General features: G+C 54.7%; 1 protein-coding gene and 1 long non-coding RNA gene across 11 annotated transcripts in view; both read right to left on the bottom strand.

Annotated features, from left to right (window-relative positions):
- Positions 1-26,182, bottom strand: part of CLMN (calmin) — a 59,520-nt gene that overhangs the window by 21,624 nt on the left and 11,714 nt on the right. For 4 of the 10 annotated variants that reach the window (XM_060181007.1, XM_060181006.1, XM_060181005.1 and 1 more), the window contains exons 2-4: positions 9,566-9,754; positions 6,213-6,274; positions 521-616 (exon numbers count right to left, since the gene is read on the bottom strand). In XM_060181007.1, the coding sequence (XP_060036990.1) occupies positions 521-616; positions 6,213-6,274; positions 9,566-9,754 (347 nt within the window). The remainder of the gene's footprint in view (positions 1-520; positions 617-6,212; positions 6,275-9,565; positions 9,755-26,182) is intronic. The other 6 variants (XM_060181009.1, XM_060181015.1, XM_060181014.1 and 3 more) reach the window with 4 other exon arrangements.
- On the bottom strand, positions 18,708-22,757 carry LOC132535419 (uncharacterized). Its single transcript, XR_009547203.1, has 2 exons — positions 20,642-22,757; positions 18,708-18,928 (listed from the first exon to the last, which is right to left on the bottom strand). It is a non-coding gene; the product is annotated as an uncharacterized LOC132535419 (long non-coding RNA).

Below are 26,182 nucleotides of genomic sequence, written 5' to 3'. Positions count from 1 at the left end.
AAAAAGAGAGATGGAGGGGAGTCGGTGGTAGCACAGCAGGTTAAGCGCGCGCGGCGCAAAGCACAGGGACCGGCCGAAGGATCCTGGTTCGAGCCCCCAGCTCCCCACCTGCAGGGGAGTCGCTTCACAGGTAGTGAAGCAGGTCTGCAGGTGTCTGTCTTTCTCTCCCCCTGTCTTCCCCTCCTCTCTCCATTTCTCTCTGTCCTAGCCAACAATGACAACAACAACAATAATAACTACAACAGTAAAACAACAAGGGCAACAAAAGGGAAAATAAATAAATATAAAAAAAGATCAACAGGGCCCCTCCCCGGCCCTCACAGGTGGGGACTGAGGTTCGAACCCCGGTCCTCACACATGATTAACGTGTGTGCCTTTTGGGGAACACCACCACCAGGCCCCCCGCACTCAGACTGAGAGAAGAAGGTTCTGGAAGCCGGCAAATTCTATGATGCATCTCCCTCGTAACCCTCCTGGCCCCAACCGCCAGACCCCACAGCTGGGGAAGCTTACGACGTACCAGCTCTCGCCCTGAAAGGACTTCTAACAGCGCCATGAGGATCTTGCCATCTCGGATGTCCACAAAGAGGTCGTTGACTTCCAGAGGCGGGTTGCACTGCGGACGGAGGGACAGGGTGGCTGGCGGTCAGCGACCCCTGTAATCCAGATCTGACCACAGGCTGCCGGGCATGTCCTGGCAGGGGGGTGGCCTGACCCCCGCGTCTCAGGGCTGGCGGTGTAGCAGGGGGTGCAGGGGAGGCTGAGGCAGGGGTCAAGCCGACAGGTGACTCCTGGAGAGCCCCTAAGCTGGGGTCTGGGACCTCCCTAACATGGACAGCACGCAGACTTCTATGTCCCTTTGAGGGGGTGTTCCGAGGGGAGCCGGGGGCCTCGAACTTGCTTACAAGTCCTGAGCGGCTGCCCTGGCCTCAACTTCCACTCCTGACTTTTTTATCTTTTTTTTTGCCTCCAGGGTCACTGGAGCTCAGTACCTGCACTACGAATCCACTGCTCCTGGAGGCCATTATTTTACATTTTGTTGCCCTTGTTGTTATTGTTATTGCTGGATAGGACAGAGAGAAGTTGAAAGAGGAGGGGAAGACAGAAAGAGGGAAAGACAGACACCTGCAGACCTGCTCCACTGCTTGTGAAGCAACCCCCCCACAGGTGGGGAGCCGGGGGCTCAAACCAGGATCCTTGCGCTTTGCACTATGTGCGTTTAACCCGGTGTGCTGCAGCCTGGCCCGCTCTCTTGCCTTCGCTATCTCCCTTTCTCTCTCAATTTCTCTCTGTCCTGTCAAGTGAAAAGAAAGGGAAAAGGTGGGGAGGGAATGGCCACTGGGAGCAGTGGGTTCATAGTGCCTGGGCCCCAGCGATAACCCTGTTGGCAAAGGAAGAAAGGAAGGGAGGAAGGGAGGGAAAAGAAAGAAAAAGAGAGAGAAAACAATCTCTACCACTGAGCTCCATCGCCCCTTACAAAAACAAGGGGGGTGGTGCTTAATCAGCCCTGGCCCCAGTACGTATGTTTTTCTGCCTCTGGCTGTCGGGCGACTGTTTTCAGTACAGGACAGAGAAGTGGGGGCCTTGCTCTCTGCAGTGAAAGGGGTACGCTGGCAGGAGGCGAGATTGACAGGGGCCCTGGGACCGGCCCCAGAGCCCCAGAGCTGTCCCCTGCCCCCGCCAGCCTGTGGGTCCTTGTCTTTTCTATTTTTACTTTTTTCACCTTTTATGAAGGAAGGCGGCATTTCCTCCCACCAGCTACGAGCCCCCTGACGCCCGTGGTCCAAGCCCAGTGCCACCCTTCCTGCAGGTGCACAAGGACGGCTTTGGGCTCTGCTACCAGGCAACGGGGCGGGAAGCAGCAGGCAGATTATTTTCCAGAAAGGACACCCCCTTGCCCCTTGCCCCTGCCCCCCATCGAAACAGCCCTCATGAATGGGCTGACACTGTCTTAGCCAGCAGGCCTGCGGGCTCAGCTCCGCTCAGGAGTCAAGCCTGAGAGCCCTTTCCATGACTGGAGTATGGAGGGAGGCTGGCAGCATGGTCTGAGTCCACAATGGGAGGAATTTGAATATTCCAGGGCAGACACCCCTCGCCCCTGAGCAGCCCTCTCCTACGCGCCCCCCAGAAAAAATAACCAGCCTGGCAGCTCCCCGTCTGCCCCTCCAAAAAAAGCCAGCCCAGTCTTCCTGAAATCTGGGCAGGTCAACACCCCTCGCCCCCAGGGCCTTCCTCAGGCAAATGGATTTTTCCAGAAGCCAGAGACCAAGCTAAATATCCCTGACAGCCTTCAAATTGCAGTTAAGCCCAATTCCCGGTGGGCCCGCCTGGGTTTCCTCCACTTGAAAGAGCGCCCTTGAGAGTCTCAAGGTTGGAAATACGGCTGTTAATTTTGCCCTGTTTATGAGGCGGCGGACTCAGGTGAGACCTGATTTATCGTCCGAGTGGGCTCTGCCCACCTGCCCTGCAGAAAAAGGGAAAAAAGAAGAGGGAGGTGGGGGTGTGGAGGGCGGGCAGGAGCGGGGCCAAGGATCAGAGCCCCGTTGTGGTCTCGGAGAACAGAGCTTGCTTTAGGGGCTTGGTGGGTTTGCTAAATGGCCTGTCGGACTTCTCTGTGATTTAATTTAAAAAAATAAAATAAAACGAGGGGAAAAAAAAAGAAATATACCCGCTTTCACTCCATTCCGGGAGGAATTCCAGGTACCCTAACACATGCCAGGCATTCATTGCCGAGCTTGGGCAGGGGGACGGCTTCCCCCCCAAAAATAGAATAACACATGACTTTCTAGAAGGACAGTGAAAATGCAGCCACCGTCAAGCCCAGCTGGTGGGCAAGTGGTTCGTATCTGGGGTCCCCTGGGTCAAATCGCCGCAACCCCTTCCCATGGGGGCAGTGTGGAAAGATGCCAGCCGCCTGGAGGGGCACTGTGCGGAGCAGAACGTCCCCCAGAGTTGCCACTCCATGAAAAACTAGTGTTTATTTTCTCGGCCTTCTAATCATTTTAATGACTTCCTCGAAGCAACATCCTTTCTCTTGGGCTGGCTCCAAGGGAGTCCAAAGGGACCTTTGTCCCTGTTAGAGGAGAGGAGAAAATGCACACACACACTCACACACACACTCACTCACACACACACTCACACACTCACTCACACTCACACTCACACACACACACTCACTCACACACACATACACACACTCACACACACACACACACACTCACATTCACACACTCACACACACACACACTCACACACACTCACATTCACACACTCATACACACACACACTCACACTCACACACACTCACACACACACTCACTCACACTCACACACTCACTCACACACACTCATACACACACACACTCACACACACTCACACACACACTCACACACACACACACTCACACACACACACACACACTCATACACACATACTCACACACACACTCACACACTCACACACACTCATACACACACTCACACACACACTCACACACACACACACACACTCACACACACTCATACACACACACACTCACACACACTCACACACTCACACACACACACTCTCACACACACACTCACTCACACACACATACACACACTCACACACACACACACTCACATTCACACACTCATACACACACACACTCACACACACTCACACACTCATACACACACACACTCACACTCACACACACACACTCACTCACACACACTCACACACACTCACACTCACACACTCACTCACACACACACTCACACACACACTCATACACACACACACTCACACACACTCACACACTCACACACACACACACACTCACACACACACACACTCATACACACATACTCACACACACACACACACACACACACACTCACACACACACTTATATATACACACACACACTCACACACACACACACACACACTTATATACACACACACACACCACACCTCACTGCACAAAGGCAGGGGGCACAGAAGGCAGGGCAAGCCTCGGAAAGTATCTCAGCCTGGCAGCCGTGAGGTCCTGGGTTCGACTACTGGCACCATGTGAAGGCAGCAAGCACAAAGCTCTCAGACCGCAGGAGGCTGCTTGTCCTCAGAAGCAGAGGGTGTAGTTGACAAGAGTAACGTGAGCCCAGTGAGTCTTCTTTAAGTTTTGAAAATCTTTTAAAAACTGTTTTACTTGTTTGCTTATTTGAGTACAGAAAGAAGTTGAGAGGGAAGGGAGACAGAGAGACACTGCAGCCTTGCTTCACCATTTGTGAAGCTTCCCCCTGCAGGTGGAGACCGGGGGTTGAAAAGTGTGTAAAGTGTGCGCTCAACCTGCTGTGCCACCACCTGGGCAAGCACACAGAGTGTGAAGCCCTGGGTTCGAGCTTCTGCTCCCCACCTGCAGGGGGGACGCTTCACAAGCGGTAAAGCAGGTCTGCAGGTCTGTCTCTCTCTCTATCTCCCCTCCTCTCCCAATTTCTCTCTGTCCTGTCCAATACAATGGAAACAATGGCCACCAGGAGCAGTGGATTCATAGTGTCGGCACTGAGCCCCTGCAATAACCCTGGAGGCAAAAAAAATAAAAGAAAAAAGAAAGAAACTGCTCGTCTTGGGCTGGCGAGTTTGCATATGGTTATGTATATAAGTAAATAAAGATTCTCCTGCCTGAGGCCCTGAGGTCCCAGGTTCATGTTCCCAAGTTCATGTCCCAGCACCACCATCAGCCAGAGCTGAGTAGGGGTCTGCTGCCCCCCCCTCTGTCTCTCTGTCTCTCTCTCTCATTTATTTTTCTCTCTGTATCTCTCTTGTTAAAAAAAAAGTAGATTTTTTTTTTTTTTAATAAAAGCAACCATCCACCTTTATAAAGAGAACAAGCTTTCTTTCTTCCCCAATTCCCAGGAATGAAAACATTCAGTGTCTTGGAGTCTGGCTTGGTGTAGAACTGGGGCGGGGGTGCAGGGGTGTCCTGGTTCTGAGCTCTGAGCCACTTCTCAGCTCTGCCCTCTGCTCTGCTCAGCCTCTGGCCTGCGCCTCAGGACTGGCCTTTGCTTAGTGGCGTGTGCGTGTGTGAAACTTGCTGGTCAGAGGACACCAGTGGGGCACCAAATTGAATACAGAGTTGTACAAAGGGCCCAGGTGGTGGTGCGCCTGGTTGAGAGCACACATTACAGTGCCCAAGGACCCAGGTTCAAGTCCCCAGTCCCCACCTGCAGGGGAAAGCTTTGTGAGTGGTGAAGCAGGGCTGCAGGGGTCTCTCTGTCTCTCTCCCTGTCTATTTCCCCTCCCCTCTTGATTTCTGGCTGTCTCTATCCAATAAATAAAGATTTAAAAAAGCAAGCTTAAAAAATATTTAAAGGGGACCAGGTGGTGGTGCACCTGGCTAAGCGCTCACATCACAGTGTGCAAGGATGCAGGTTCAACCCCCCGGTCCCCACCTGCAGGGGGAAAGCTTTGCAAGTGGTGAAGCAGGGCTGCAGGTGTCTCTCTGTCTCTCTCCATCTCCATCTTCCCCACCCTACTCAATTACTCTCTGTCCCTATCCAACAATAAATAAATAAAAAAAATATATATATATATAACAAAACATTTAAATGGGGCCGGGTGGTAGCACAGTGGGTTAAGTGCACATGGTATGAAGAGTAAGGACCAGCATAAGGACCCCAGTTCGAGCTCCCGGCTCCCCACCTGCAGGGGGAGTCACTTTCCAAGCAGTGAAGCAGGTCTGCAGGTGTCTGTCTTTCTCTCCCCCTCTGTCTTCCCCTCCTCTCTCCACTTCTCTCTGTCCTATCCAACAACAATGACAGCAATAACAATGATAAAAACAAGGGCAACAAAAGGGAAAAAATGGCCTCCGGGAGCAGTGGATTCATAGTGCAAGCACAGAGCCCGATCGCGATAACCCTGGAGACATAGAAAAAGAAACATTTTAAAAAGATCATGAGAGAGACAGGGAAGGAGGAGGCACAGCACAGCACTGCTCATGAGGTCCTCCCGCGATGGCCTGGACCTCGAACCCGAGACCTCACACTGGGTAGCGTGTGAGTTCTACCAGGCCACTGGAGAGACATCCTCTCCTCCCTCGGTTCAGTCTTGAGTCAGGAGAAGCAACCTGGCTCCCCTGCATGTGGTCGCAGCACCCATGGGTAGCACCTCAGTCGGGCCCACACCTGACGGGCGCTGCCTTGCCCGACCGCCCAACACACACTTACTTTCTCCAGGTGCAGGTTGACCCACCGAGTGAAGGTTCTCTTCTGTACATTTTCTCTCTCAACTGCAAACGAGGAGATGTCGTCAGCTGGGTGGAGAGAGGCACCAAGCTCCCCCGTCCTCCCTCCCCCACCCCCACCACCTTGAGGACACTCCAGAAGGTTCTAGGGGCGAGCACAGTCAGGGGACAGGTGGCATCTGGAGCCCGGTGCCCCCAGCCCACCCCGGAGCACCAGGCTTCGGTACTCAGGCTTCTGGTGCCCACACAGCCTGGGAGGAGTGTGGGCGTCAGAGCTGCGGCTCAGAAGACACAGCCCTGCAGGCGGGCGGGGGGTGGAGGGACCGGGCAGAGCAGGGAAGAGAGGAGTGGAATCAGGGACGAGGGACATCTTAGCAACATCGCCCCGCCAGATATTCGTCGGGATGCGGCATCATCTAAGTTCCTTTCCCACGTCTACGCTCGACCGGACCTGCCAATATATGCGGATATCTTCGCCCACCCTGTCCAACGCTTGACGTCTCGTCACCCAATCTGGTCCCCTACGCCTACACTGAACTTCTCTGTTCCAGTCTCTTGGAAACAGAGTTGGCAGTCAGCTGAGGTCAAGAACAAACACCTCATCACAGACCCCTGCGAGCGTCAACCCGGCTTTGACCTAGCACGTTAGGATTGGGCCCTCCTCCATCGCTATCGAACAGGCCATGGCCGGTGCGCCGCTATGTTCCATCGCTGGGGAGCCAGAGACGACCCGAACTGCCCCTGCGGCTCCAGACAGACTATGACCCACATAGTCAACGACTGCCACCTCTCCAGATTCAAAGGAGGTCTCGAAACTTGACATCAGGCTCAACCTGACGCTGTTGACTGGCTACGGAAGAAGGGCAAACGCTAGAAGAAGAAGAAGGGACGAGGGAGAGAGAGAGAAAACACCTGCAGCCCTGCTCCCCCGCTCGTGAAGCATCCCCCCTGCAGGTGGGGACTGGGGGCCACACCCCTGGGGTGGGAGGAACAACCCTGCTGCTCTCCAAGTCGGTCCTGGCCCCCAGGCCCTGCTCCACAAAGGGAAGGACCTGTCACCTTCCAGCTGCCTGGGCTCTCGTCTCCTTGGTGGCTCTGAGAGCCGGGGGATACTTGAAGGACCCCCCTCGAGTTCTCCAGGGATCTGCTGAGGAGCACGGGGAGCAGAGAGGACACGGCGCAGCCCCACACCGCTCTCTGGGAAGGGCCTTGCTGTGCTGGGGGATCACCATGCCCTGAGTGCTTGGCGCTCCTGGACTCAGTCCCTGAATCTTGCAGCAAGGCACCTGGCAGACACCGCGGGGCCACAGAGGTGCTGGCCCCTTCCTGGGGTACCAGCGCAGAGGCAGTAAAGTGGGTGATTCCACCAGGGGGTCCCACCCTGGGGATGGGAGACTTGGCTACAGAATTCCAGCTCTCTCAGACCGCGTCAAGGTACCTGAACTTCGGCATCAAAAGAACAGACTTCATGGCAGGGGCTCAAGCTCCAGGTCCCCACCTGCAGGGGGGAAGCCTCACAATTGGGGCACGGCTGTGGGTGTTTCTTCTCCCTCTCTCTCTCTCTCTCTCTCTCTGTCTGTCTGCCTCCAGGGTTATCGCTGGGGCTCGGTGCCTGCAATATGGATCCACTGCTCCTAGAGGCAAATTTTCCCCTTTTGTTGCCCTTGTTGTTGTTATTGTTGTCATTGCTGTTGTCGTTGTTGGACAGGACAGAGAGAAATGGAGAGAGGAGGGGAGGACAGAGAGGGGGAGAGAAAGACAGACACCTGCAGACCTGCTTCACCACCTGGGAAGCGACTCCCCTGCAGGTGGGGAGCCGGGGGCTCGAACCGGGATCCTTAAGCCGGTCCTCGCGCTTTGTGCCACGTGCGCTTAACCAGCTGCACTACTGCCCAGCCCCCACTTCTTCTCTTTCTGTCTCTCTCACTCTCTCCTTCTCTCCATTTCTCACTGTGTATATAAAAAAGCAGCCAGCTGGAGAGGACTCATTTGGCAACAAGTCTCACTGACGGATGACCCTGATGACCCTGGTGGTCGTAATAAAATAAGAACAACAAGAGAACTCACTGAGCACTGACTGTGTATGGGGAAGGCTTGGTCAAGACACATGACACAAAGTCACAGCCTTGGTCCCGGTGACAGTGTCTGGAGCCACTGTGAGCAGACTCTTCAGACAGAAAAGCCGGGCCCTGCTACTACAGCCCTGGAGCCTGCATTATTAGTGCTGTTGTTGTTATTATTTTACATAGTAAGCTTTTATTACAAAAATGGAAAGGAAGTTGAGTTTGAGTCCTTCCTCTCTTTCTTTCTTCACCAAGGTTATTGCTGGGGCTCAGTGCCCACGTGAGTTCACCACATCTGCTAGCCTTTTTTTTTTCTTTTTAAAATATTTATAATCTTATTTAAAATTTTGTTTTTCTTTTTTGTCTCCAGGGTTATTGCTAGGGCTCAGTGCCAGCACTACAAATCCACTGCTCCTGGCAGTCTTTTTTTCCCCATTTTTATTGACTAGGACAGAGAGAAATTGAGAGAGATGGGGAAGATAGAGAGGGAGAGAGAGACACCTGCAAACGGGGATCCTTGCACGGGTCCTTGTGCTGAGTGCTACATGCACTTAACCCGGTGCCTGGCCCCTTTTTATTTTTAATTTTTATTAATTTTTTCCCACCACTCCAGTCACCAGAGGTCTGTGTCCCCAGGGTTTCAGTCATATGCGGAATACAGACAACTGGGTCTATGAATGTGAAAAGACAGAATGTCCACCATTATCAAAGGCGATGGGAGACCAGGTGGCTATCTGGGAGGGTGGGGGAGCCTGCATTATAGAGGCCAAAACTCAGGCTTAAACGCTGACACCTAGGACTACAGAAAGAGTCACACATGCAGAGGACATGCCACCGGTCAAGCCCCAGGTTCAGTCCCGGGACAGAGCCAGGCAGCACTCTGGCCAGCAAAGGGGGACTGCCCCCCCCTTACACCTGGCTGCCCAGCCCTCTCCCCCACCTCCAAGCTCTGAGGTGGTAGCTGGCTTGGCGCAGGGGGGCCTGAGTGCTGCCCCACACCCCCTGCCCCTGCACCCAGTTCTGCGACTCTCGGTGGCCCCTGGCCGCAGGCCGGCAACAAGACTGAGTCCTGGCTCTCAGCACTCATGCTTAATGCCCTTTCATGCTTCTCTCACAATAAGAAATGGAGAGGCCATTTAAAGCTATCTCCAGCACAGTGGGGCAGGGCAGGAGCTGTCATTTTTGGTCAAGACTATGGTTCCCCCACCCCTGCACCCTCTGGCCTTGTCCTCAGACAGCTAAGGGTGCCCAGAGCTGACTTCTCATGTTGTACCTTTTGTACGTAAGAGGCAGCGGGCAGTGACTGCGCACAGAGCTGCGCTTCTGTCCCATCCTCCTGCTTGTTCTGCAGGGGAGGTCGCTGACAGACAGACAGGAGGGCTCCAGCTCCGACTCCAGGAGACGGCGTGGCTTGTGTGAGTGAAGAAGCAGGTGCAGGTATGGATGGAAGGGGAAAAAGCTTCTAGAATGCAGATGAGGGGCAGGGAGTTCGCTGAGGGCTGTGCATGAGAGTCTTGGGACGTCCCAGAAGACTGGAGAGGCCTGTGGGCCCTGAATCTCTGTCCCTGGCATGGGTCCCTGAGTTCTTACTGCTTCTGTCCCTGGAAAGACCCATGGGCTAGCCCCCATGCCCCTCACCCCACCCCGCCCCGAGTGCACAAGCATGTAGGCACATTTTCCACACTGGACGCCAGCACGTGGGGCTGCGGGTCTGGGTGGTGGGCACGTTTCAATTTTTTAATAGCTGCCCCCCGACTGCCCTGCTCAACGGCTGGCCGGGTTTATATGCTCACCCCACCTGCCTTGAAACCAGTTTATGGGGCCGTAAAGTATTTACACACACTCTCCGACACTCAGCTGCTTTCCCAGATGAGAGGGTGAGGGAGAGGGGGAGTGGGAGGGGTAGAGACGGAGAGAGAGAGAAGAGAGAGGGAGAGAGAGGAGTGTGTTCTGTGAAACAGAAGTGTATTCCGTGACAGGCTGGCAGTGAGGAAGTGGAGGTCTACGCGTGACGTCTTCTACATATCAGCCCTCTCACCTGTCCATCGTCTGTCTGTCCATCCATCCATCCATCCATCCATCCATCCATCCATCCACCCACCCATATATCCATATATCCATATATACATCCTACTGTCTGCCTGTTGGTTCCTCCCCTTCCACCCCTCCACCACTCCCTCCCTCACCTGTCAGTCTGCTCTCCCTCCCTCATCTGTCAGTCTGCTCGTCTGTGCAAACACTCACCCACCCATCCACCGGCCTCCTAGTTCATCCAGTCATGCTGTCTATCTGTCCATCCATTTGTCTACCCACCTCTCAATGTCCCCATTCACCCGTCTATCTGTAAGTCCGTCCGTCCACCCTATGCTCAGATACTGTCTTACTGCTTGGAGCTGTGTTGTCAGCATGAGCTGTGGGCAAAGTAAGAACTGGGATGCCACAGACAAGACACGGTGGACAGAGCTTCCAGGGCTGGCAGAGGGCGCAGATGCTTCCTGGAGGGGAGCTGGGGCTCAGAGCAGCTCCCTCGCCTGGCTTCCGTCCTAGCTCAGACTGCAGGTGAGCCCGGCAGAAAACAGGTCAGACAGCCAGGCTGGTCCAGGGGAGCCCGCGGTGACCCCAGAAGGCAGGGGACTGTGAGACTAAGACACAAATAGTGGTGAGTCCTGGGCCGGAGTGGGGCGTGAAGACTATGGACAAGTGGGCCACAACACCTGGTACACAGGGTAGAGAGAGACAGATGGAGCGAGGCAGAGACCAGAGAGAGAGAGGGAGACGGAGGGAGAGGGAGAAAGAGCTGGAGAGAAACACAGAGATACAGCGACAGAGAGGGGGGAGAGACAGAGAGATAGAGAGATACACAGAGAGATGGAGAGACAGAGAGAAAGATAAGAGATGGACAGGGAAGTGGAGAGAGGCAGAGAGACAGAGACAGAGAGAGCCCCCTCCCCCTGCCTCAGCCTCCCCACAGCAGGAATCCACAGCAGCTCCCCCAAAGCAGCTCCACGGGGCCTCCTTCCCTGCCCCTGCCACATGGGATGCTCAGCCCCTTGCTGCCCCCCAGGCCCGCCACCGGCCCCTCACAGCCTTCTGCATTTGGGAGTTCCCACCCCGGCTCCCACAGGCTGTCTGACTCCATAAACTTTACAGTTTCCGTGAACACAAAGCTGCCTCCTCTTCCTCTCACTCCCGCCGGGCCTATCACGTTATAAAGGCAGAGGGACCATTTATTTCTCTGGAAGGGTCTGGCCTTCTCCTGGGGTGTTTGTGGGGCCCTGAGTGGGCGCCCAGGGTGTGATAACAGGCCCATAAACCCCCAAGCTGCGCCCAGGGCGGAGGGCTGGGTGCCTGCGGGCTGGGCAGAGAGAAGGGTCTCCACTGGCCAGGGGCGCTGGGGCTCTGGCCACCGGGACAGGAAGGGGCCACTCAGCACCATGGTCCCAGCCTCCCAGCTGGCCCTGGCTGGGGCTCTGGCCAGGATGGACCCATGGAAATGTGTGAGGTGACAGCTGGAGCTTGGGGTCACTGAGAAGGGAAGGGCGAGGGGGGCACTCGCTTCAGGAGAGGCCTTCTCTGAGCTGCACAATCACACCCACAGGCTCTCTACACCACCGGGACGTCCACTGCTTCGGTGTCTACTTGCTTATTTAAAATATTTTATTATTATTATTGTATATTTTATGTCTTTATTTTCCCTTTTGTCGCCCTTGTTTTTTATTGTTGTTGTAGTTATTATTTTTGTTACTGATATCATTGTTGGATAGGACAGAGAGAAATGGAGAGAGGAGGGAAAGACAGAGAGGGGGAGAGACAGACAGACACCTGCAGACCTGCTTCACCGCCTGTGAAGCGACTCCCCTGCAGGTGGGGAGCCGGGGTTCGAACCGGGATCCTTATGCCGGTCCTTGTGCTTTGTGCCACGTGTACTTAACCCTCTGTGCTACTGCCAGACTCCCTATTATTATTATTATTTTTACTGGAGACAGAAATTGAGAGGAAAATGGGGATAGAGAGGGAGAGAGAGAGAGACAGAGAGACACCTGTAGCCCCGCTTCATCCCTTGTGAAGCTTCCCCTAAGGTAGGAGACTGGGGGCTCAAACCCCGGGTCCTTGTGCCTGGTAACATGTGTGCTCAATTGGGTGCGCCACCACCCAGTTCCTATTCTGTTTTTGAGAAGTATAGGTTATTAAAAAAGCAGAGAGCAGTAAGTCTAAAATCTCTCAAAATCTCATTCCACCTAGAAATCTGGTGTAATCGCCACTATTGCTATCTACTGCACACACAAACACCCTACTGCCTGTGGGCAGTCTCACACAGTCTCTGTGTCATCCATCCATCCATCCCTGCCTCCCTCTCTCCCTCCCTCCCTCCCTCCCTCCCTCCATTCATTCATTGTTGGCAGAGCCCTGCTCAGCTCTGGCTGACGATGGTGCTGGGGGTTGAACCTGGGACTTGAGATCCTCAGGCATGAAAGCCTTCTGCAGAACCATCATGCTGTCTCTGCAGCCCTAGTCCCAGACAGTTTCAATGTGATCAGCAGATGACTAAATTCTCCTGAAGCCCCCCTCAGCCCCCCAAGTCTGGCCCTGGCAGGTCCCGAGGCTTCACCCCTTTCCCCGTCTTTCAACACCTCCCTGAATCGCAGCCTCATTACACGGCCCCCCTGCTGCTTCACGTGAGAAATAAAACCCAGAAACAAATTAAAGGGCGATTTGCTTTGCCCGAGCAGAGGGCCGGGGGCTGGCTTCCCCCCTCGGGTCTCATGGTCTCCCAGCCAGCACAGCCTGTGAGTTTCATTTCCTTTGTTGTTCCTCCTGGACCAGGTCCTTTTTTTTTTTTTTTTAAATTGAGACTGTGGTCATAAAACACAAGCCTTCAGGACCACGGGGACCGCTGCCCCAGAGCAAGTGGCTGGGGGTGGGGTGGGGGGGGGGGGACAAGGGGCCGCCTAGCCAGCAGGGCCTGTCTCCTCCCTTCTCGGTCCCCTGTGCTGGCCAGGGAAGTGCAGATGGGCCCAAACTGGTGGTCTCCCCAATACCTGTCCAAAGAAACTCTCATAAACCCACCGGCGACCCGTTTGAAGCAGAGCCAGTTCACATGCGCCCCATCACCCAGCCCCAATCACACAGCAGATTAAGTCCTAAACCCTCTGTGGGGGTGTGGGGCAGGAGCCCAGCAGTGACATCAACCAGGAAGATAAATAAATAAAGACACCCACTCTGACGCTTGCTCAGAGGGCCTTTGTCTGACCTCAGTGGTCAGCCTCATCCCACCTGGAAGGACAGAACGGAGCACCAGCCAGCCGTAAAAACCGAGGCTCAGGAAGAGGGACCGGGGCACTGAGCCGGAGGACGGGGCCTGGGGTCGAGGCTGGGCCGAACTGGCTCCAGGGGTCAGACACGGGGGCTCCAGGGACATGATATGGGGGCAGGAAGCAGGCGGCAGGCAGATAAGGGGGCAGAGGCCTCCTGGGTTGCCTGGCTAAGGAAGGAAGAAGGAAGGAAGGAAGGAAGGAAGGAAGGAAGGGAGGGAGGGAGGGAGGGAGGGAGGGAGGGAGGGAGGGAAAGAGCTATAGATGGCAAAACATTCCCTTTGCCAAGCAGCAGAGACCATCTCAGAGCCCCTGACACTGCTCAGTGGGAACCACACCTTACATGGGGATCTTTCAAGTAATATATTTATTTATTCATTTATTGGAGAGAGAGAGATAGAGAGAAATTGAGAGGGGGAGGAAAGAGAGAGGGAGAGAGACACCCACAGCACTTTCTCTCCCCCTCTGTCTTCCCCTCCTCTCTCCATTTCTCTCTGTCCTATCCAACAACAACGACATTAATAACAACAACACTAGTAACTACAACAATAAAAAACAAGGGCAACAAAAGGGAAAATATATAAATATAAAAAAATTTCAAATTAAATTAAATTAAATTTTTTTATTTATTTTAATGAGGGACACTGAGATACAGAGAGAAGGAAGATAAGATAGATGAAGATAGATAAAAGATAGATAAGATAGATGAAGAGAGAGAGACCAAAGCCCTGCTCAGCTCTGGCTGACGGTGGTGCTGAGGATTGAACCCGGGGCCTCAGAGCCTCAGGCAGGAGATTCTTGCTGCACACGCACTGTGTCGTCTCCCCAGCCCACTTGGAGGATTTTTCTAAACTGATATTTATTGGCCTGGAGAGATAGCTCAGCTGGCTAGGCACATGCCTCACTGTGCACAGGACCTGGGTTCAAGCCCCAGCACCACACAGGAAGCTCTCCCTGTCTCTGTCTCTCCCTCTCACGGTCTCTATCTCTGTTTGAGTGGGGGGGGGCCAAAAGTAGTGAGGTCACACAGGGGTGAGGCCCTAACTCTACCAAAAGAAAACCCAAAAGCTCAAAAAATTATATTTACTTACTTTGAGCTTTTCAAATTGAATTAAAACTTGTTGACAATATCATAAGGTTTTCACAAAGGTCCAGGGTCAAGCGGCTAAGCCCCACCTGCCGGGGGGTCACTTTAGAAATGGTGAAGCAGGTCCACAGGTGTCTGTCCCCCCCTCTATCTCCCCCTTCCCTCTCGATTTCTGGCTGTCTCTAGCCAATGAAGATAATTTAAAAATCTAAAAAATATTTTTTTAATTAAATAAGTAGATAAAGAAAACATCAACCAGTGCCACGCTGAGCCCTCACACACCAGCGTTTCTGTGTGTGGCTGAGGTGGCCAGCTGTGCTGGCTGGCTGGGGCCTGATGGCCCCCGTGACATTCTGTACTGTCACCTGCGAGTCCCACAAAGCCAGGATGGGCTGGGCATCCAGGAGGGCAGGACCCAAGGGGACCTTTCTGTTCCCAGCAGAGCGAGGGCAGCTGGCAGCAGGGGCCAGGCAGCAGAGGAGAGCGGCCAGTGCTCACTTTCCACAGAGACGCGACAGACTCTGAAATCCCCATTTACAACCTCTGCTCCCCGGCAGCAGAGAGAGAATTCCAGTCCCCGCCTGCCCGGACCAGCCGGCATTAACCCTGGACCCTGTGTTGGGGAGCTGGAGGTGTCAGATTCTCCCTTCTGGCCTCACAGAGATTTCCTTGGATTTAATTAGCAGGAGAGAGAAGCCAGGGCGGCCTAGGGCCCAGCCAGGGGCCCTGCTGTGCCAACCTCTGAGGTTCAGTGGTGAGAAGCTTTTGTTTGAAAACAGCCCTGGCTGCAAACAAGAGCCCCGCAGATACAACCCCCACATGCCTGTGTACACGCACACACACACACACACACACAGGCACACGTGTACACAACACACACACACACACACACACACACACACGTGCGCGTCACTGCCCTGTGAGCCCCTCAAGCCTCTTCCAGGCCAGAGCTTTGTCCCTGGACACTCGTCCTGGAGAAAATCAAATCCCACCTCCATAAACTCAAGGACCCCATTAAGACTGCATCTCAGACCTGGCTGCCTGCACCAATCACTACTTATTTATTTAAAAGCATCATCTATTTATTTTGGTGGGGGCGGGAGGGGCACTGCGCAGTTGCTAGTCAGTGTCTTCAGGGGTTGAACTCGGAGTCTGGGCTCTCGGGCATGCAAGTCCTGTGTTCCCACAGGTTGGGCTATTTCCCCAGGCCTTGCACACATGAAAGAAGGAAGGAAGGAGAGAGAGAAAAAAAGAAAGAAGGAAAGAAAGAAAGGCGAGAAAGGAAGGAAGGAAGGAAGGAAGGAAGGAAGGAAAGAAAGAAAGAAAGAAAGAAAGAAAGAAAGAAAGAAAGAAAGAAAGGAAGAAATGGAGAGAAAAAACAGGCGTCAGGCTCCACTCCAGAGGAACTAGTTGGAATCCCCAGGGCCCAGGCATCTGCATTTTTAGAGTTGCCCAGGTGTTCAGGACACAAGCCAGGGCTAAGAAGCACGACTGGTGGTGGCGGGGGGGGGGGGGGGGGGGTCAGGCTTTTCCTGCCGAGGTTCCAGACACTAAATGCCGTGGTCCTTGAGGGCCACGTGGCCTCGGGGACTCGTCAGCCTCGCAGTTGTGCTGGGAAAGGAGCCAAGCATAAATGGCTGTGGCTGGGTGCCAATAAAACTTTATTTGTAAGGGCAGGCAGGGGGCCGCAGAGTGCCAAGCCCCACTCTGGACGCCACCAGTCATTATCTGAACGAAGCGGCCTCTCTCTAAGGGTGGCTGGTGGTACTTCTTGCAGGGTTATATATATTATGAGGTCAACCCTTTTAAAAATTGTATTATCTATTTATTGGGTAGAGACAGCCAGAAATCGAGAGGGAAAGGGGAGACAGAGAGGGAGAGAGACAGAGAGATGCCTGCAGCCCTGCTTCACCACTCGCAAAGCTTTCCCCCTGCAGGTGGGGACTAGGGGCTCAAACCCGAGTCCTCGTTCATTGTAACAGGCGCGCTCAAAGCAGGTGCGCCAACACCCAGCCTCCAGCTACCCGGCCATGCACATGGCAAAGCAGTGCACGACCCCAGTGAGCTGTTCAGAGGCCTGACGTTCCACCCGTTTGAGGTCCCGCTCCACCCCTGCCTGAACTGGGGTTTGTGGAACTCCTCCCCGATCTCCTCCTGCACTTTTCTTACAGGGCAGGAGCCTTCCTTGCATGACCACACACTCGGCTGACAACTGAAAAGCTTCCCCACAGGCTTCTTCAACAAGCCAAGCGCAGTGAGAGGGGAGAGGAAGGAGAGCCAGAGGAAGGGAAGGGGCCTTGGGAGGGCCGGGTGCTCACCCTGCCTCCCGTACAGACAGGCCACTCAGAACAGCGGCCTGTTCTGAGTTCTCGACGCTCCTACAGATACGAAAAACGCAGAGGATCCGGGTTTGAGCCCCTGCTCCCCACCTGCAGGAGGGAAGCTTTACAAGGGGTGAAGCAGGGCTGCAGGTGTGTCTGTCTCTCTCCCTCTCTATCTCCCTCTCCCCTCTCAATTTCTCTCTGTCCTGTCAAGTAAAAATAAAATGGGGGGAAAAATGAAAAGATGGCCTCCGGGAGCAGTGGATTCACAGTACTGGCACTGAATCCTGGAGGCAAAAAGTAAAAAAAAAAAAAGAGCAGCGGGAAATGCTAAGACAGAAGCAGGAAGAGGGGACCCCCACACATCAATAAACGTTCACACAAGCACAAAAGCCCCGGCTTGAACGCACCTAGTTCCCATTCATTATATTTATGAATTAATATGAAAGAGAGAGAGCCCAGGGCCCTGCTCAGCTCTGGCTGATGGTGATGCTGGGGATGGAACCTGGGACCCCAGAGCCTCAGGCAGGAGAGGCTTTTGCAGAACCACTGTGCTGTCTCCCCTATATTATTATTATTACTATCATGATTATTAATTTTCCCCAGAGCATTGCTGAGCTCTGGCTGATGGTGGTGCTGGGGATGGAACCTGGGAGCCCAGAGCCTCAGGCAGGAGAGTCTGTTTATAGAATCATTATGTTGTCTCCCTGGCCTATTTCTCCCTCCCTCCCTCCGTTCCTTCCTTCCCTCCTTCCTTCCTTATTTCCTTCTAATATCTAACTTTAGTGAAGAAAAGTAAGAGACAGACCAGAGCCCGCCCCGAGCTCTGCTTTGGGTCCAGAGGTAAAACAGGACCAGAGGATGAATTATCGCCCAAATAAGTGGCCAGCCTTCTCTACCGGTTGGCTCCCAGACGGAACCTGGTACCTGCCTGCTATCTGTGCCACCAAGGACGTCATCATAGGACACCCAGGACACCCGGACCACATTTCTTATATCCTCACTTGGCAGGATCTGGTAGAGAACCCCCCTGCTGCGAGCTCTCCTGCGTCTCCAGTGTCCTTTTAACTCAAGGGCTCGGGTCCTACGGAGACCCGCCCAGCACACACTCCACGCCTGGTGCTGAGTGTCCCTCAGCTGCCGCAGGGCGGAGGAATGCCCTGCACTGACCCCACGTTCTCTGCTGTTAGAATCGATAGCTACCAAGCAAACTGTAAGACCCGGTGCTTTTCTTTTTCATTTTAATTTATCTATGATTAGGTAGAGACAGAGAGAAATGGAGAGCAGGAAATAGAGAGGGAGAGAGACGCCTGCAGGCCTGCTTCACCACTCGTGATGCTTCCCCCCTGCAGGTGGGAACCAGGGGCTTGAACCCGGGTCCTTGAGGTCTGCAGTGTGCGTGCTTAACCAGGTGTCCCGTTGCTTGTAATCTTACAAGAGCTCCGGTGGTTTATCTTCGGGAGCTGGGAGGGTGAGGACACAGGGCTGTGGCGGTGGGTGTGGTGTGGAGCCAGACGCTGTCATCTGATAATCTTGTAACAAACTATTAAAAACAAATTAAAACACTTGAAATAATTAAATCAAAAGAAAATAGCTGCCTATGGTGACGACACCGAGAAATGCCGGAATGGGAAAAACAAAGTCCGGAGGCAGAGCCCACGCCCGTTTCAGTCTGCCCTCTCTCTCTCTCTCTCCTCTTTCTCTCTCTCCCTCTCTCTCTCTCTCTCAGCCTCGCTCCTGTGGCCTCATCCGCTTGCCTGCACGGCAGAGCCCACACCCGTTTCAGTCTTGTCTCTCTCTCTCTCTTTCTCGCTCCCTCTCTCTCAGCCTCGCTCCTGCGGCCTCATCTGCTTGCCTGCACGGCAGAGCCTGCACCCATTTCAGTCTTCTGTCTCTCTCTCTCTTTCTCCCCCCCTCTCTCAGCCTCGCACCTGCAGCCTCGTCTGCTTGCCTGCACGGCAGAGCGCTCTGTGCAGGGCACCGGCCACCTTCCCACTGCCGTCTCCCCTTCAGAGAATGCAGCCACGCCACGGGAGTGGCCATTGTATCACTCCTTTTTCTTGCTCATATTTTTCATCTGACAGGACAGAGAGACATTAAGAGGGGAGGGGAGACAGAAAGGGAAAGAGACAGAGAGACACCTGCACACCTGCCTCACAGCTCGTAAAGCTTCCCCCTTGCAGATGGAGACCAAGCGCTCGAACCTGGGTCCTTGAGCATGGGTCGATGCCCAGCCCCATTATTATTACTTACTGCTCCTAGTCCTGTGCTGGCTATTGGCCAGGTGGTGGCCCACCTGGTTGAGCACCTGTTACAATACGTAAGGACCAGGGTTCAAGCCCCTGATCCCCACCTGCAGGGGAAGCTTCACCCGTGGTGATGCAGGGCTGCGGGTGTCTCTGTCTCTCTCCATCTCTCTGTCTCCCCCATCCTCTTGATTTCTGGCTGTCTGTATCCAATAAGTAAATAAAGACAATAAGGAAGAGAGAGCAGATGATGCTGTTATGGTTCACAGGCCCAGGGCACTTGCGGAACATTCTAGTCTAAGGGACTGTCGCAGCCTCCCTCCAAGCTCAGACGAAGACAAGTGGCTTTCTCCCCGGGGAGGAGGTCAAAGCTCTCTGCAGAATAAGTATGTTGTGTGACTAGGCTACTGTCTTTGTTTGGGGGGCTAAGTGTTGTCGGAACTGTTCCCTCACAAGCATTTTCAAGCATAAGCGCCTGTGGGCTCCAAACCCTCTAGCAAAAAAGCCACTCAGGACAGCAGGGCCCAGTGAACCCCACACACACAGGCTGGGGTCTCTGTGACGCCCCCTCTATCTTTCACGTCCCCCAGCATCGCAGTTACACTCAGGAAGCTGCCCAAGCCCAACAGAGTCCACGCCAGAAGTGAGAAGCAGGCAGGGGTCCTGGGAGCCGGCCTGCCTGGCACCAGAGTGAACAGATGCAGAGATTAAGCCACTTGGGGGGGGGGCTTATGAACACAGGATATTGCGTGGGGGCCTGGCGACAACTTGGGGGGGTGGACAGAAGCCCCTCTGAGCTGCAAAGCCTGCTGGGGGGGTGCCTGCAGGAGTTCTTAAACAGGCGTCCGGAGGGCATTGGCTTTTAAGGACAGCACAGGTCACCTGGGGACATCCCAGCCTCTGGCCTCCAGGCCTCTGGGTCACGTGGCATTTCTCCTGTGGCTCCGGCAGGCTGCACGCGGGGACCCCAGGATCCCAGTCACCTACTCAGCTCACAGCTGGTGACAGAGAAGCCACCACCTGCAAGCTTAGGTCCGGAAGGCTCCACATCTCTGCACTTGAAGCCATGGGCACCAACCAGCCTGGCAGGTGAGGACGGTGGGCCTCCTGTCACCTGCCCTGTCCCCTGCTGTCACCCGGAATCTCCTCTCTCCCTTTTTTTTTCTTCCCCTTTCATTTGGTAGGACAGAGAGAACTGAGAAGGCAGGGGAGATAGAGAGGGAGAGACAGAGAGACACCTGCTGCCCTGCTTCACCACCTGTGAAGCTTTCTCCCTGCAGGTGGGGACTGGGGGCTCGAACCCGGGTCCTTGAGCGCTGTAGTGTCTGCTCAGCCAGGCGCATCACTGCCCGGCCCCTTTCGCAAATGTCTGTCGCAGAGAACAGTCCCCAGTGGCGAGAGCAGCCCCTGTCCCTGCTTCTCATGGCTCCCTCCACAAGGCGGAGGCTGGTGGTCTTCAGAGACACGTTCCCAGGCTCCAACTTATTGTCCCTCCACACTGGGGGCTGGGGGGCCGGGGCGGAGCCCAGCCTGCTCCCTTCACACAGAGAAGGGGTTTCTGCCCTGGGACCCCGCAGAGGGGAGATTAGTAAGGTAAAGCCCAGCTGGATTGAAAAATAACTTCCCACCAGGCCTTTTCTTGGCCTCGCATCCCTTCCTCCCAGCTCCCTGAGCTTGGCCTAGCCTTGGGGGGCTGGGGTGGTCCTCCCTTCTCCAGGGGGCCAGAAACTAGCACTGGGCCATGGGGGTCCTGAGCAAACCATCTGAAGCGGGCAATTAGAGTCTAAGAACAAAAGTAGCCCCTGCTCCCCCACCCGACTGGCTCTTGGAGGGGCTGGCGGGGGGCACAGACACCCCAAGCCTGGCCCCCCGCTGAAGGGTGAGGGCCTGTTCTACAAGGTCCCGTCATCTGCACAGGATTTGTCCCCGTTCCAGGCAGAGGCTGACCACACCGGGTCTGTGGCTCAAGTATCAATGGTGCCCATGTGACCAAGCCCTTGAGCGAGCTCTGGGCAGCAGAGCTTGGCTCAGTGTCCCTCCCCGTGACTGCTGCCACATGGCAGTGCCGGGAGGAGACATGCCCTGACTCCACAGGGAGGGGGTGGCAGACGGAGCCCCCTTACCCCCACCCAGGCCCCGAATACCAGCTTCCCGCAGGGGCCAGCCGCGAGTCCAGTGAGTGTTTCTGGCAAATTACAGACCCCGGAGGTGGCTTCGGGGCGCTCCCTAGAGTGGCTCCTGCACTCAGAATGTCTCTTTGTAATTTCTAAAGGAAAATTTTAGACATCTTCATTTTAAATATTTCATTTATGTACTTATTTATTGATAGAGAGAAATTGAGATGGAAAAAGGAGATAGAGAGGGAGAGACCTGCAGCCCTGCTCCGCCGCTCATGAAGCTTCTCCCCTGCAGGCGGGGAGCCGGAGTTTGAACCTGGGTCCTTGCGTGTGGGAACATGTGTGCTCAACTGTGTGCACCACCACCCGGCCCTCCTTAGGACTCTTTCTTTTTCTTCCTTCCTTCCTTTCTCTTTCACTTTGTTTTTATGTGATGCCAGAGAACGAACTCAGTCTTACAATGTCACTGGGAGGGTCCTCCCACCCAATTTCCTATTCCTTGTTTGAGAGAGAAAGAGGGGGGAGGTGGGGAGAGACAGAGAGAGCCTCCCTGGGGTTATCCACGGTGCCAGCATACAGTGCCAAGACTCGAACCCAGGGCCCTGAGCAGGGTAAGGCAACCCTCTGCCACAGAAGCTATTCCCCAGCCCCTCCATGTATCTCTTAGCCGCTGGACAGTTAGTTACTATTCACCCTTTTTGAACAGTGACATTCTGTGTGTGGCCCAACTCTGAGAGGTCACGCCCTGTGACCCCCGTCATGTGCTGAACCTTGCAGGGGAAGCAGGGCTGCAGGTGTCTGTCTCTCCCCCTCTCCAGCCCCTTCTCTCTCAACTTCTCTCTGTCCTACCTGACAGGGAACTGGCCCCAAGAGCAGTGCGTCTGTCCTGCACCGAGCCCCATCGATAACCCTGGGGGCAATTAAAAAAAGAGCAAACAATGACAGAAGCCAGAACTCCCACCTTCTGCGCCCCACAGAGATCTCTGGTCCATGCCCCCAGAGGGATAAAGAATAGGGAAGTTTCCAGTGGAGGGGTGGGAGATGGAACTCTGGTGGTGGGAGCTGTATGAATTGTACCTGTTATCTTACAATCTTGCTACTCATGATTAAATCACTAACTTAAAAAAAACACAAAGCAGAACTTGGACTGGTGTATTGCACCAAGGTAAAAGACTCTGGGGGTGGGGGGTTCAGGTCTTGGAACATGACAGCAGAGGACCTAGAGGGGGCTGAATCGTTACGTGGAAAACTGAGAAATGTTACACATGCACCAACGACTGTATTTTACTGTCAACTTTAAACCGCTAGTCCCCCCAATAAAGAAACTTAAAAGAAAACATTAACAAAATAAGGAAAAATTAACAAGACAATCACAATTAAAAAGGAGTAAGAGTAGGGTAGGTGGGGGTCTGCAGTACTGGGGGTCTTGAACTGCCCCCTCCAGCTTGGCCCTGAGCCTGCAGAGCTCAGGGTGTGTGCGTCTGTGAGTGTGTGTGATGTTACGTCTCTGTGTGGGGAGTTGACGTGTATGATTGTACGTCTGTGTGTGGACACTGATGAGTGTGTGTGTGTGTGTGCGCGCGCGCGCGTGCGCACCTAAGAGTGTGTGTCTGTGAACGTACGTTTTTGTGTTTTTGTCAGTGATTTAATATTGACTTAGAAATAACTTTATGATAACGAGAACTCCACCCCGTTCCCGCCACCGTAGCTCTGTGCCCCCACTCCCTCCACTGGAAACTGCAGTGGTTCTCCCAAGGTCACAGAGATGGGCTGTTATTTCTATAATGATCTGTCTATAATTATAATTTTGCCCTTTTTTTCCCTGTGGTCCTGCCTTCTCTTCCTTCCTGAGTCACACCTGCACCTGTTACTACGTCCCACTGTCCTCCCTTTTTCCTCTTCTCTTTCCGGGTCCTGATGGAATTGGGGTTCAGAGCCCTCTGGGCATCTTCCCCTGACATTTCTCCCCTCTGGGAGTCTGCACCCAAATTATTTATGTGGAGCCGAAGGTGGGAGCTCTGGCTTCTGTCATTGCTTCTTCACTGACTTCTAGCCCAGGAGGGACGGGGGAGGAAGTGCCTCTGGATGGTGCACAACTTTTATGAAGAAGCAGGGGACACCCCACCCACCCCACCCACCTTTCCAGAAGCCCCAGGGAGGAAACAGACCGGCTGCGGTTCCCACAGAGCCACTGGGCGCCGGCCGGGAGAGAGCTCCTGCTGCCAGTGTGTGTCCACTGCTGAGGAGGGGGCTGGGGGAGGGGTCCCGTGTCCCCTCCTGACCCGGAGCACCCTGGGAACCTTGGGGTCCCCAGCCCTCTGAGCCCCGGGCCGGCACCTGCTCTGAGCTTCATGAGGAGCTGTGAAAGGCAGCCTGTCTGTTCACCCGGCAGGGTTCCCGGCCCCTCAAGGCTCTCCCGAGCTCAGGACACCCCCACATGCTGAGGGGCACGGGCCTGTCCCCCTGCCTGAACTGTAGGGCAGGGAGGGACCGCAAGACAGACACCGAACCCAGACTGACACTTCCGTCTCCAGCCCGAAGGTTCCAAACTAGCCGCCTCTGTAACCCCAGGGGCCAAGTTTTAACCACCTCTCTCTCCCACCTCCCTCCCTCTCCCTGTCCCTCTCTCTCTCTCCCACCTCTCTCTCCCTCTCCCACCTCTCTCTCCCTCTCCCACCTCTCTCTCCCTCTTCCACCTCTCGCTCCCTCTTCCACCTCTCTCTCCCTCTCCCTCTCCCTCTCCTACTTCTCTCTCCCTCTCCCAACTCCCTCCCTTCTCCCTCTACCTCTCTCCCTCCCATCTCTCTCTCCCTCTCCCACCTCCCTCCCTCTCCCTGTCCCTCTCTCTCTCCCTCTCCCACCTCCCTCCCTCTCCCTCTCCCTCTCTCCCTCTCCTATCTCTCTCTCCCTCTCCCACCTCTCTCTCTCTCCCACCTCTCTCTCTCCCACCTTCCTCTCCTTCTTCCTCTCTCCCTCTCCCACCTCTCTCTCTCTCTCTCCCACCTCCCTCTCCCTTTCCCTCTCTCCTCCTAGTTGTTTCCTGGGGAAGTCCTGGCTGAGCACAGGTGTGAAGTGTGCAGGCTGTGAGGGGAGGGAGGAGGAGGCCAAGCTCTCCCAGAGCCACACCTGGCCCCCCCTCGTAGTCCCACCTCACCCATTTCTCAGGCGGCCTTCCCAGCCCGCAGCCTAGGGGCGTGGGGAGCGGGTGCCATTCTCCAGCCTCGAGTACAAAAGGGTGTCCATCCAGTGTCCAGCTTCACTGAGCCTGGGTTTGAGCAGAACCTCGTTTTCCTCCAAACAGCACCCTCCCCCAGCACACTCCTCTAGCAGCTGCCTGCATGGAGATGCCCCTCCTGGTGACACCTTCCTCATGCAGGGCCCTCACAAGGTGTCGTCCACGTAGGGGCCAGGGCTCCGCGGGGCGGCCTTGTCCGCCTGAATGGCAGACCAGAACAAAGCAGAAGCAAACTGCCAGTCCCAACTGGGAGGTAACAGGTGCGCGTGAAGATATACACACACCTGGTTGGTCACAGACACCCTGCCGTGTACAGGGGCCCAGGTTCAAGCCCCCGTTCCCCATCTCGGGGGGGGGGGTAAGCTTCATGAGCCGGGGTGCAAGTGTCTCTCTCTTTTTTTTGCCTCCAGGGTTGTCGCTGGAGCTCGGTGTCTGCACTACCAATCCACGGCTCCTGGAGGCCGTTTTTTCCATTGGACAGGACAGAGAGAAATAGAGGAGGGGGAGGCTGAGAGGGGGGAGATAGACACCTGCAGACCTGCTTCACCACTTGTGAAGTGGCCCCCATACAAGTGGAGAGCTGAGGGCTCGAACCCAGATCCCAGATGCGCAGGTCCTTGTGCTTCCTACTATGTTCACTTAGCCTGGTGTGCCGCCACCTGGCCCCTCTCTCTCTCTCTCTTTATCTCCCTCCCCTTCTCAGTTACACTCCATCACACTAAATAAGGTTAAGTGTATATATTTATGTGGGGACAGATATGTGTTTCCCCTCCCTTGAGATGTGACCCAATGGCCTGGTTTGGGTCAGAAATGAGGACTAGTTCTGGCCAAGGTTAGAGGGTCTGTGTTCAGGCCTTGTCTCTGCATGTGTCCACTGGCTTCTATTCAAGGCCCCAGTGGACATCAGAGGCCACTGGCCATCACGACCTGCAAGGGTGCTGTCCCGACAGGTCCCTGCACTTAGCTAGGTCACGTGACAGAGCTCTGCCCTGTGGGAGGCTGGGAGGACAGTGCCCCTGGTGGCTCAGACACCCCAAGCCATCCTATCCCTCCTGTCCCCTTCCTTGCAGTGGCCTTTGTGGGGACACAGGACAGGCACCCACCCCTCTTCCGGGGCCCACCCGACCAGGCCAAACCATCGCAACATGCAAGCCTGTGTACCCCAGCAGCGCACGCTCCCCTGAAAATAGATCCGAGGGGATCCGAGGGGCCCAGAAGGTGGCTCAGTGGGCAGAGCTCCTACCTTCCCAGCATGAGGCTGTGCGTCTGATCCCGGGCTCTGCCAAGGACAGAGCGTTATCCCATTTTCTCTCTCGTAAAAACAAACTGAAAATAGTTTCTTTGTCCATGTGGACTGGGAGGCTTGTCTCATGGCCCAGACAGATTCCCTTCCCCATTCTGGCCTCAAGGAAGAAAGCCAGGTGAGTCACACGTGGGCCCTGTCCCTCTGTGCCTACTTCTCGCTCTCGTGACGGCTGCTGAAGCACAGAAGGCTTTAATTTCGATGAATCTTGATACATATTTATTTTTGCATCCATGGCTATCTCTGGGGCTTGGTGCCAGCACTACGAA

Source organism: Erinaceus europaeus, chromosome 22 (assembly GCF_950295315.1).
Source record: "Erinaceus europaeus chromosome 22, mEriEur2.1, whole genome shotgun sequence".
NCBI classification, from domain to species: domain Eukaryota; kingdom Metazoa; phylum Chordata; class Mammalia; order Eulipotyphla; family Erinaceidae; genus Erinaceus; species Erinaceus europaeus.
The sequence above is the reverse complement of the archived record's forward strand: the minus strand, read 5'-3'. Positions and strand labels throughout refer to the sequence as shown.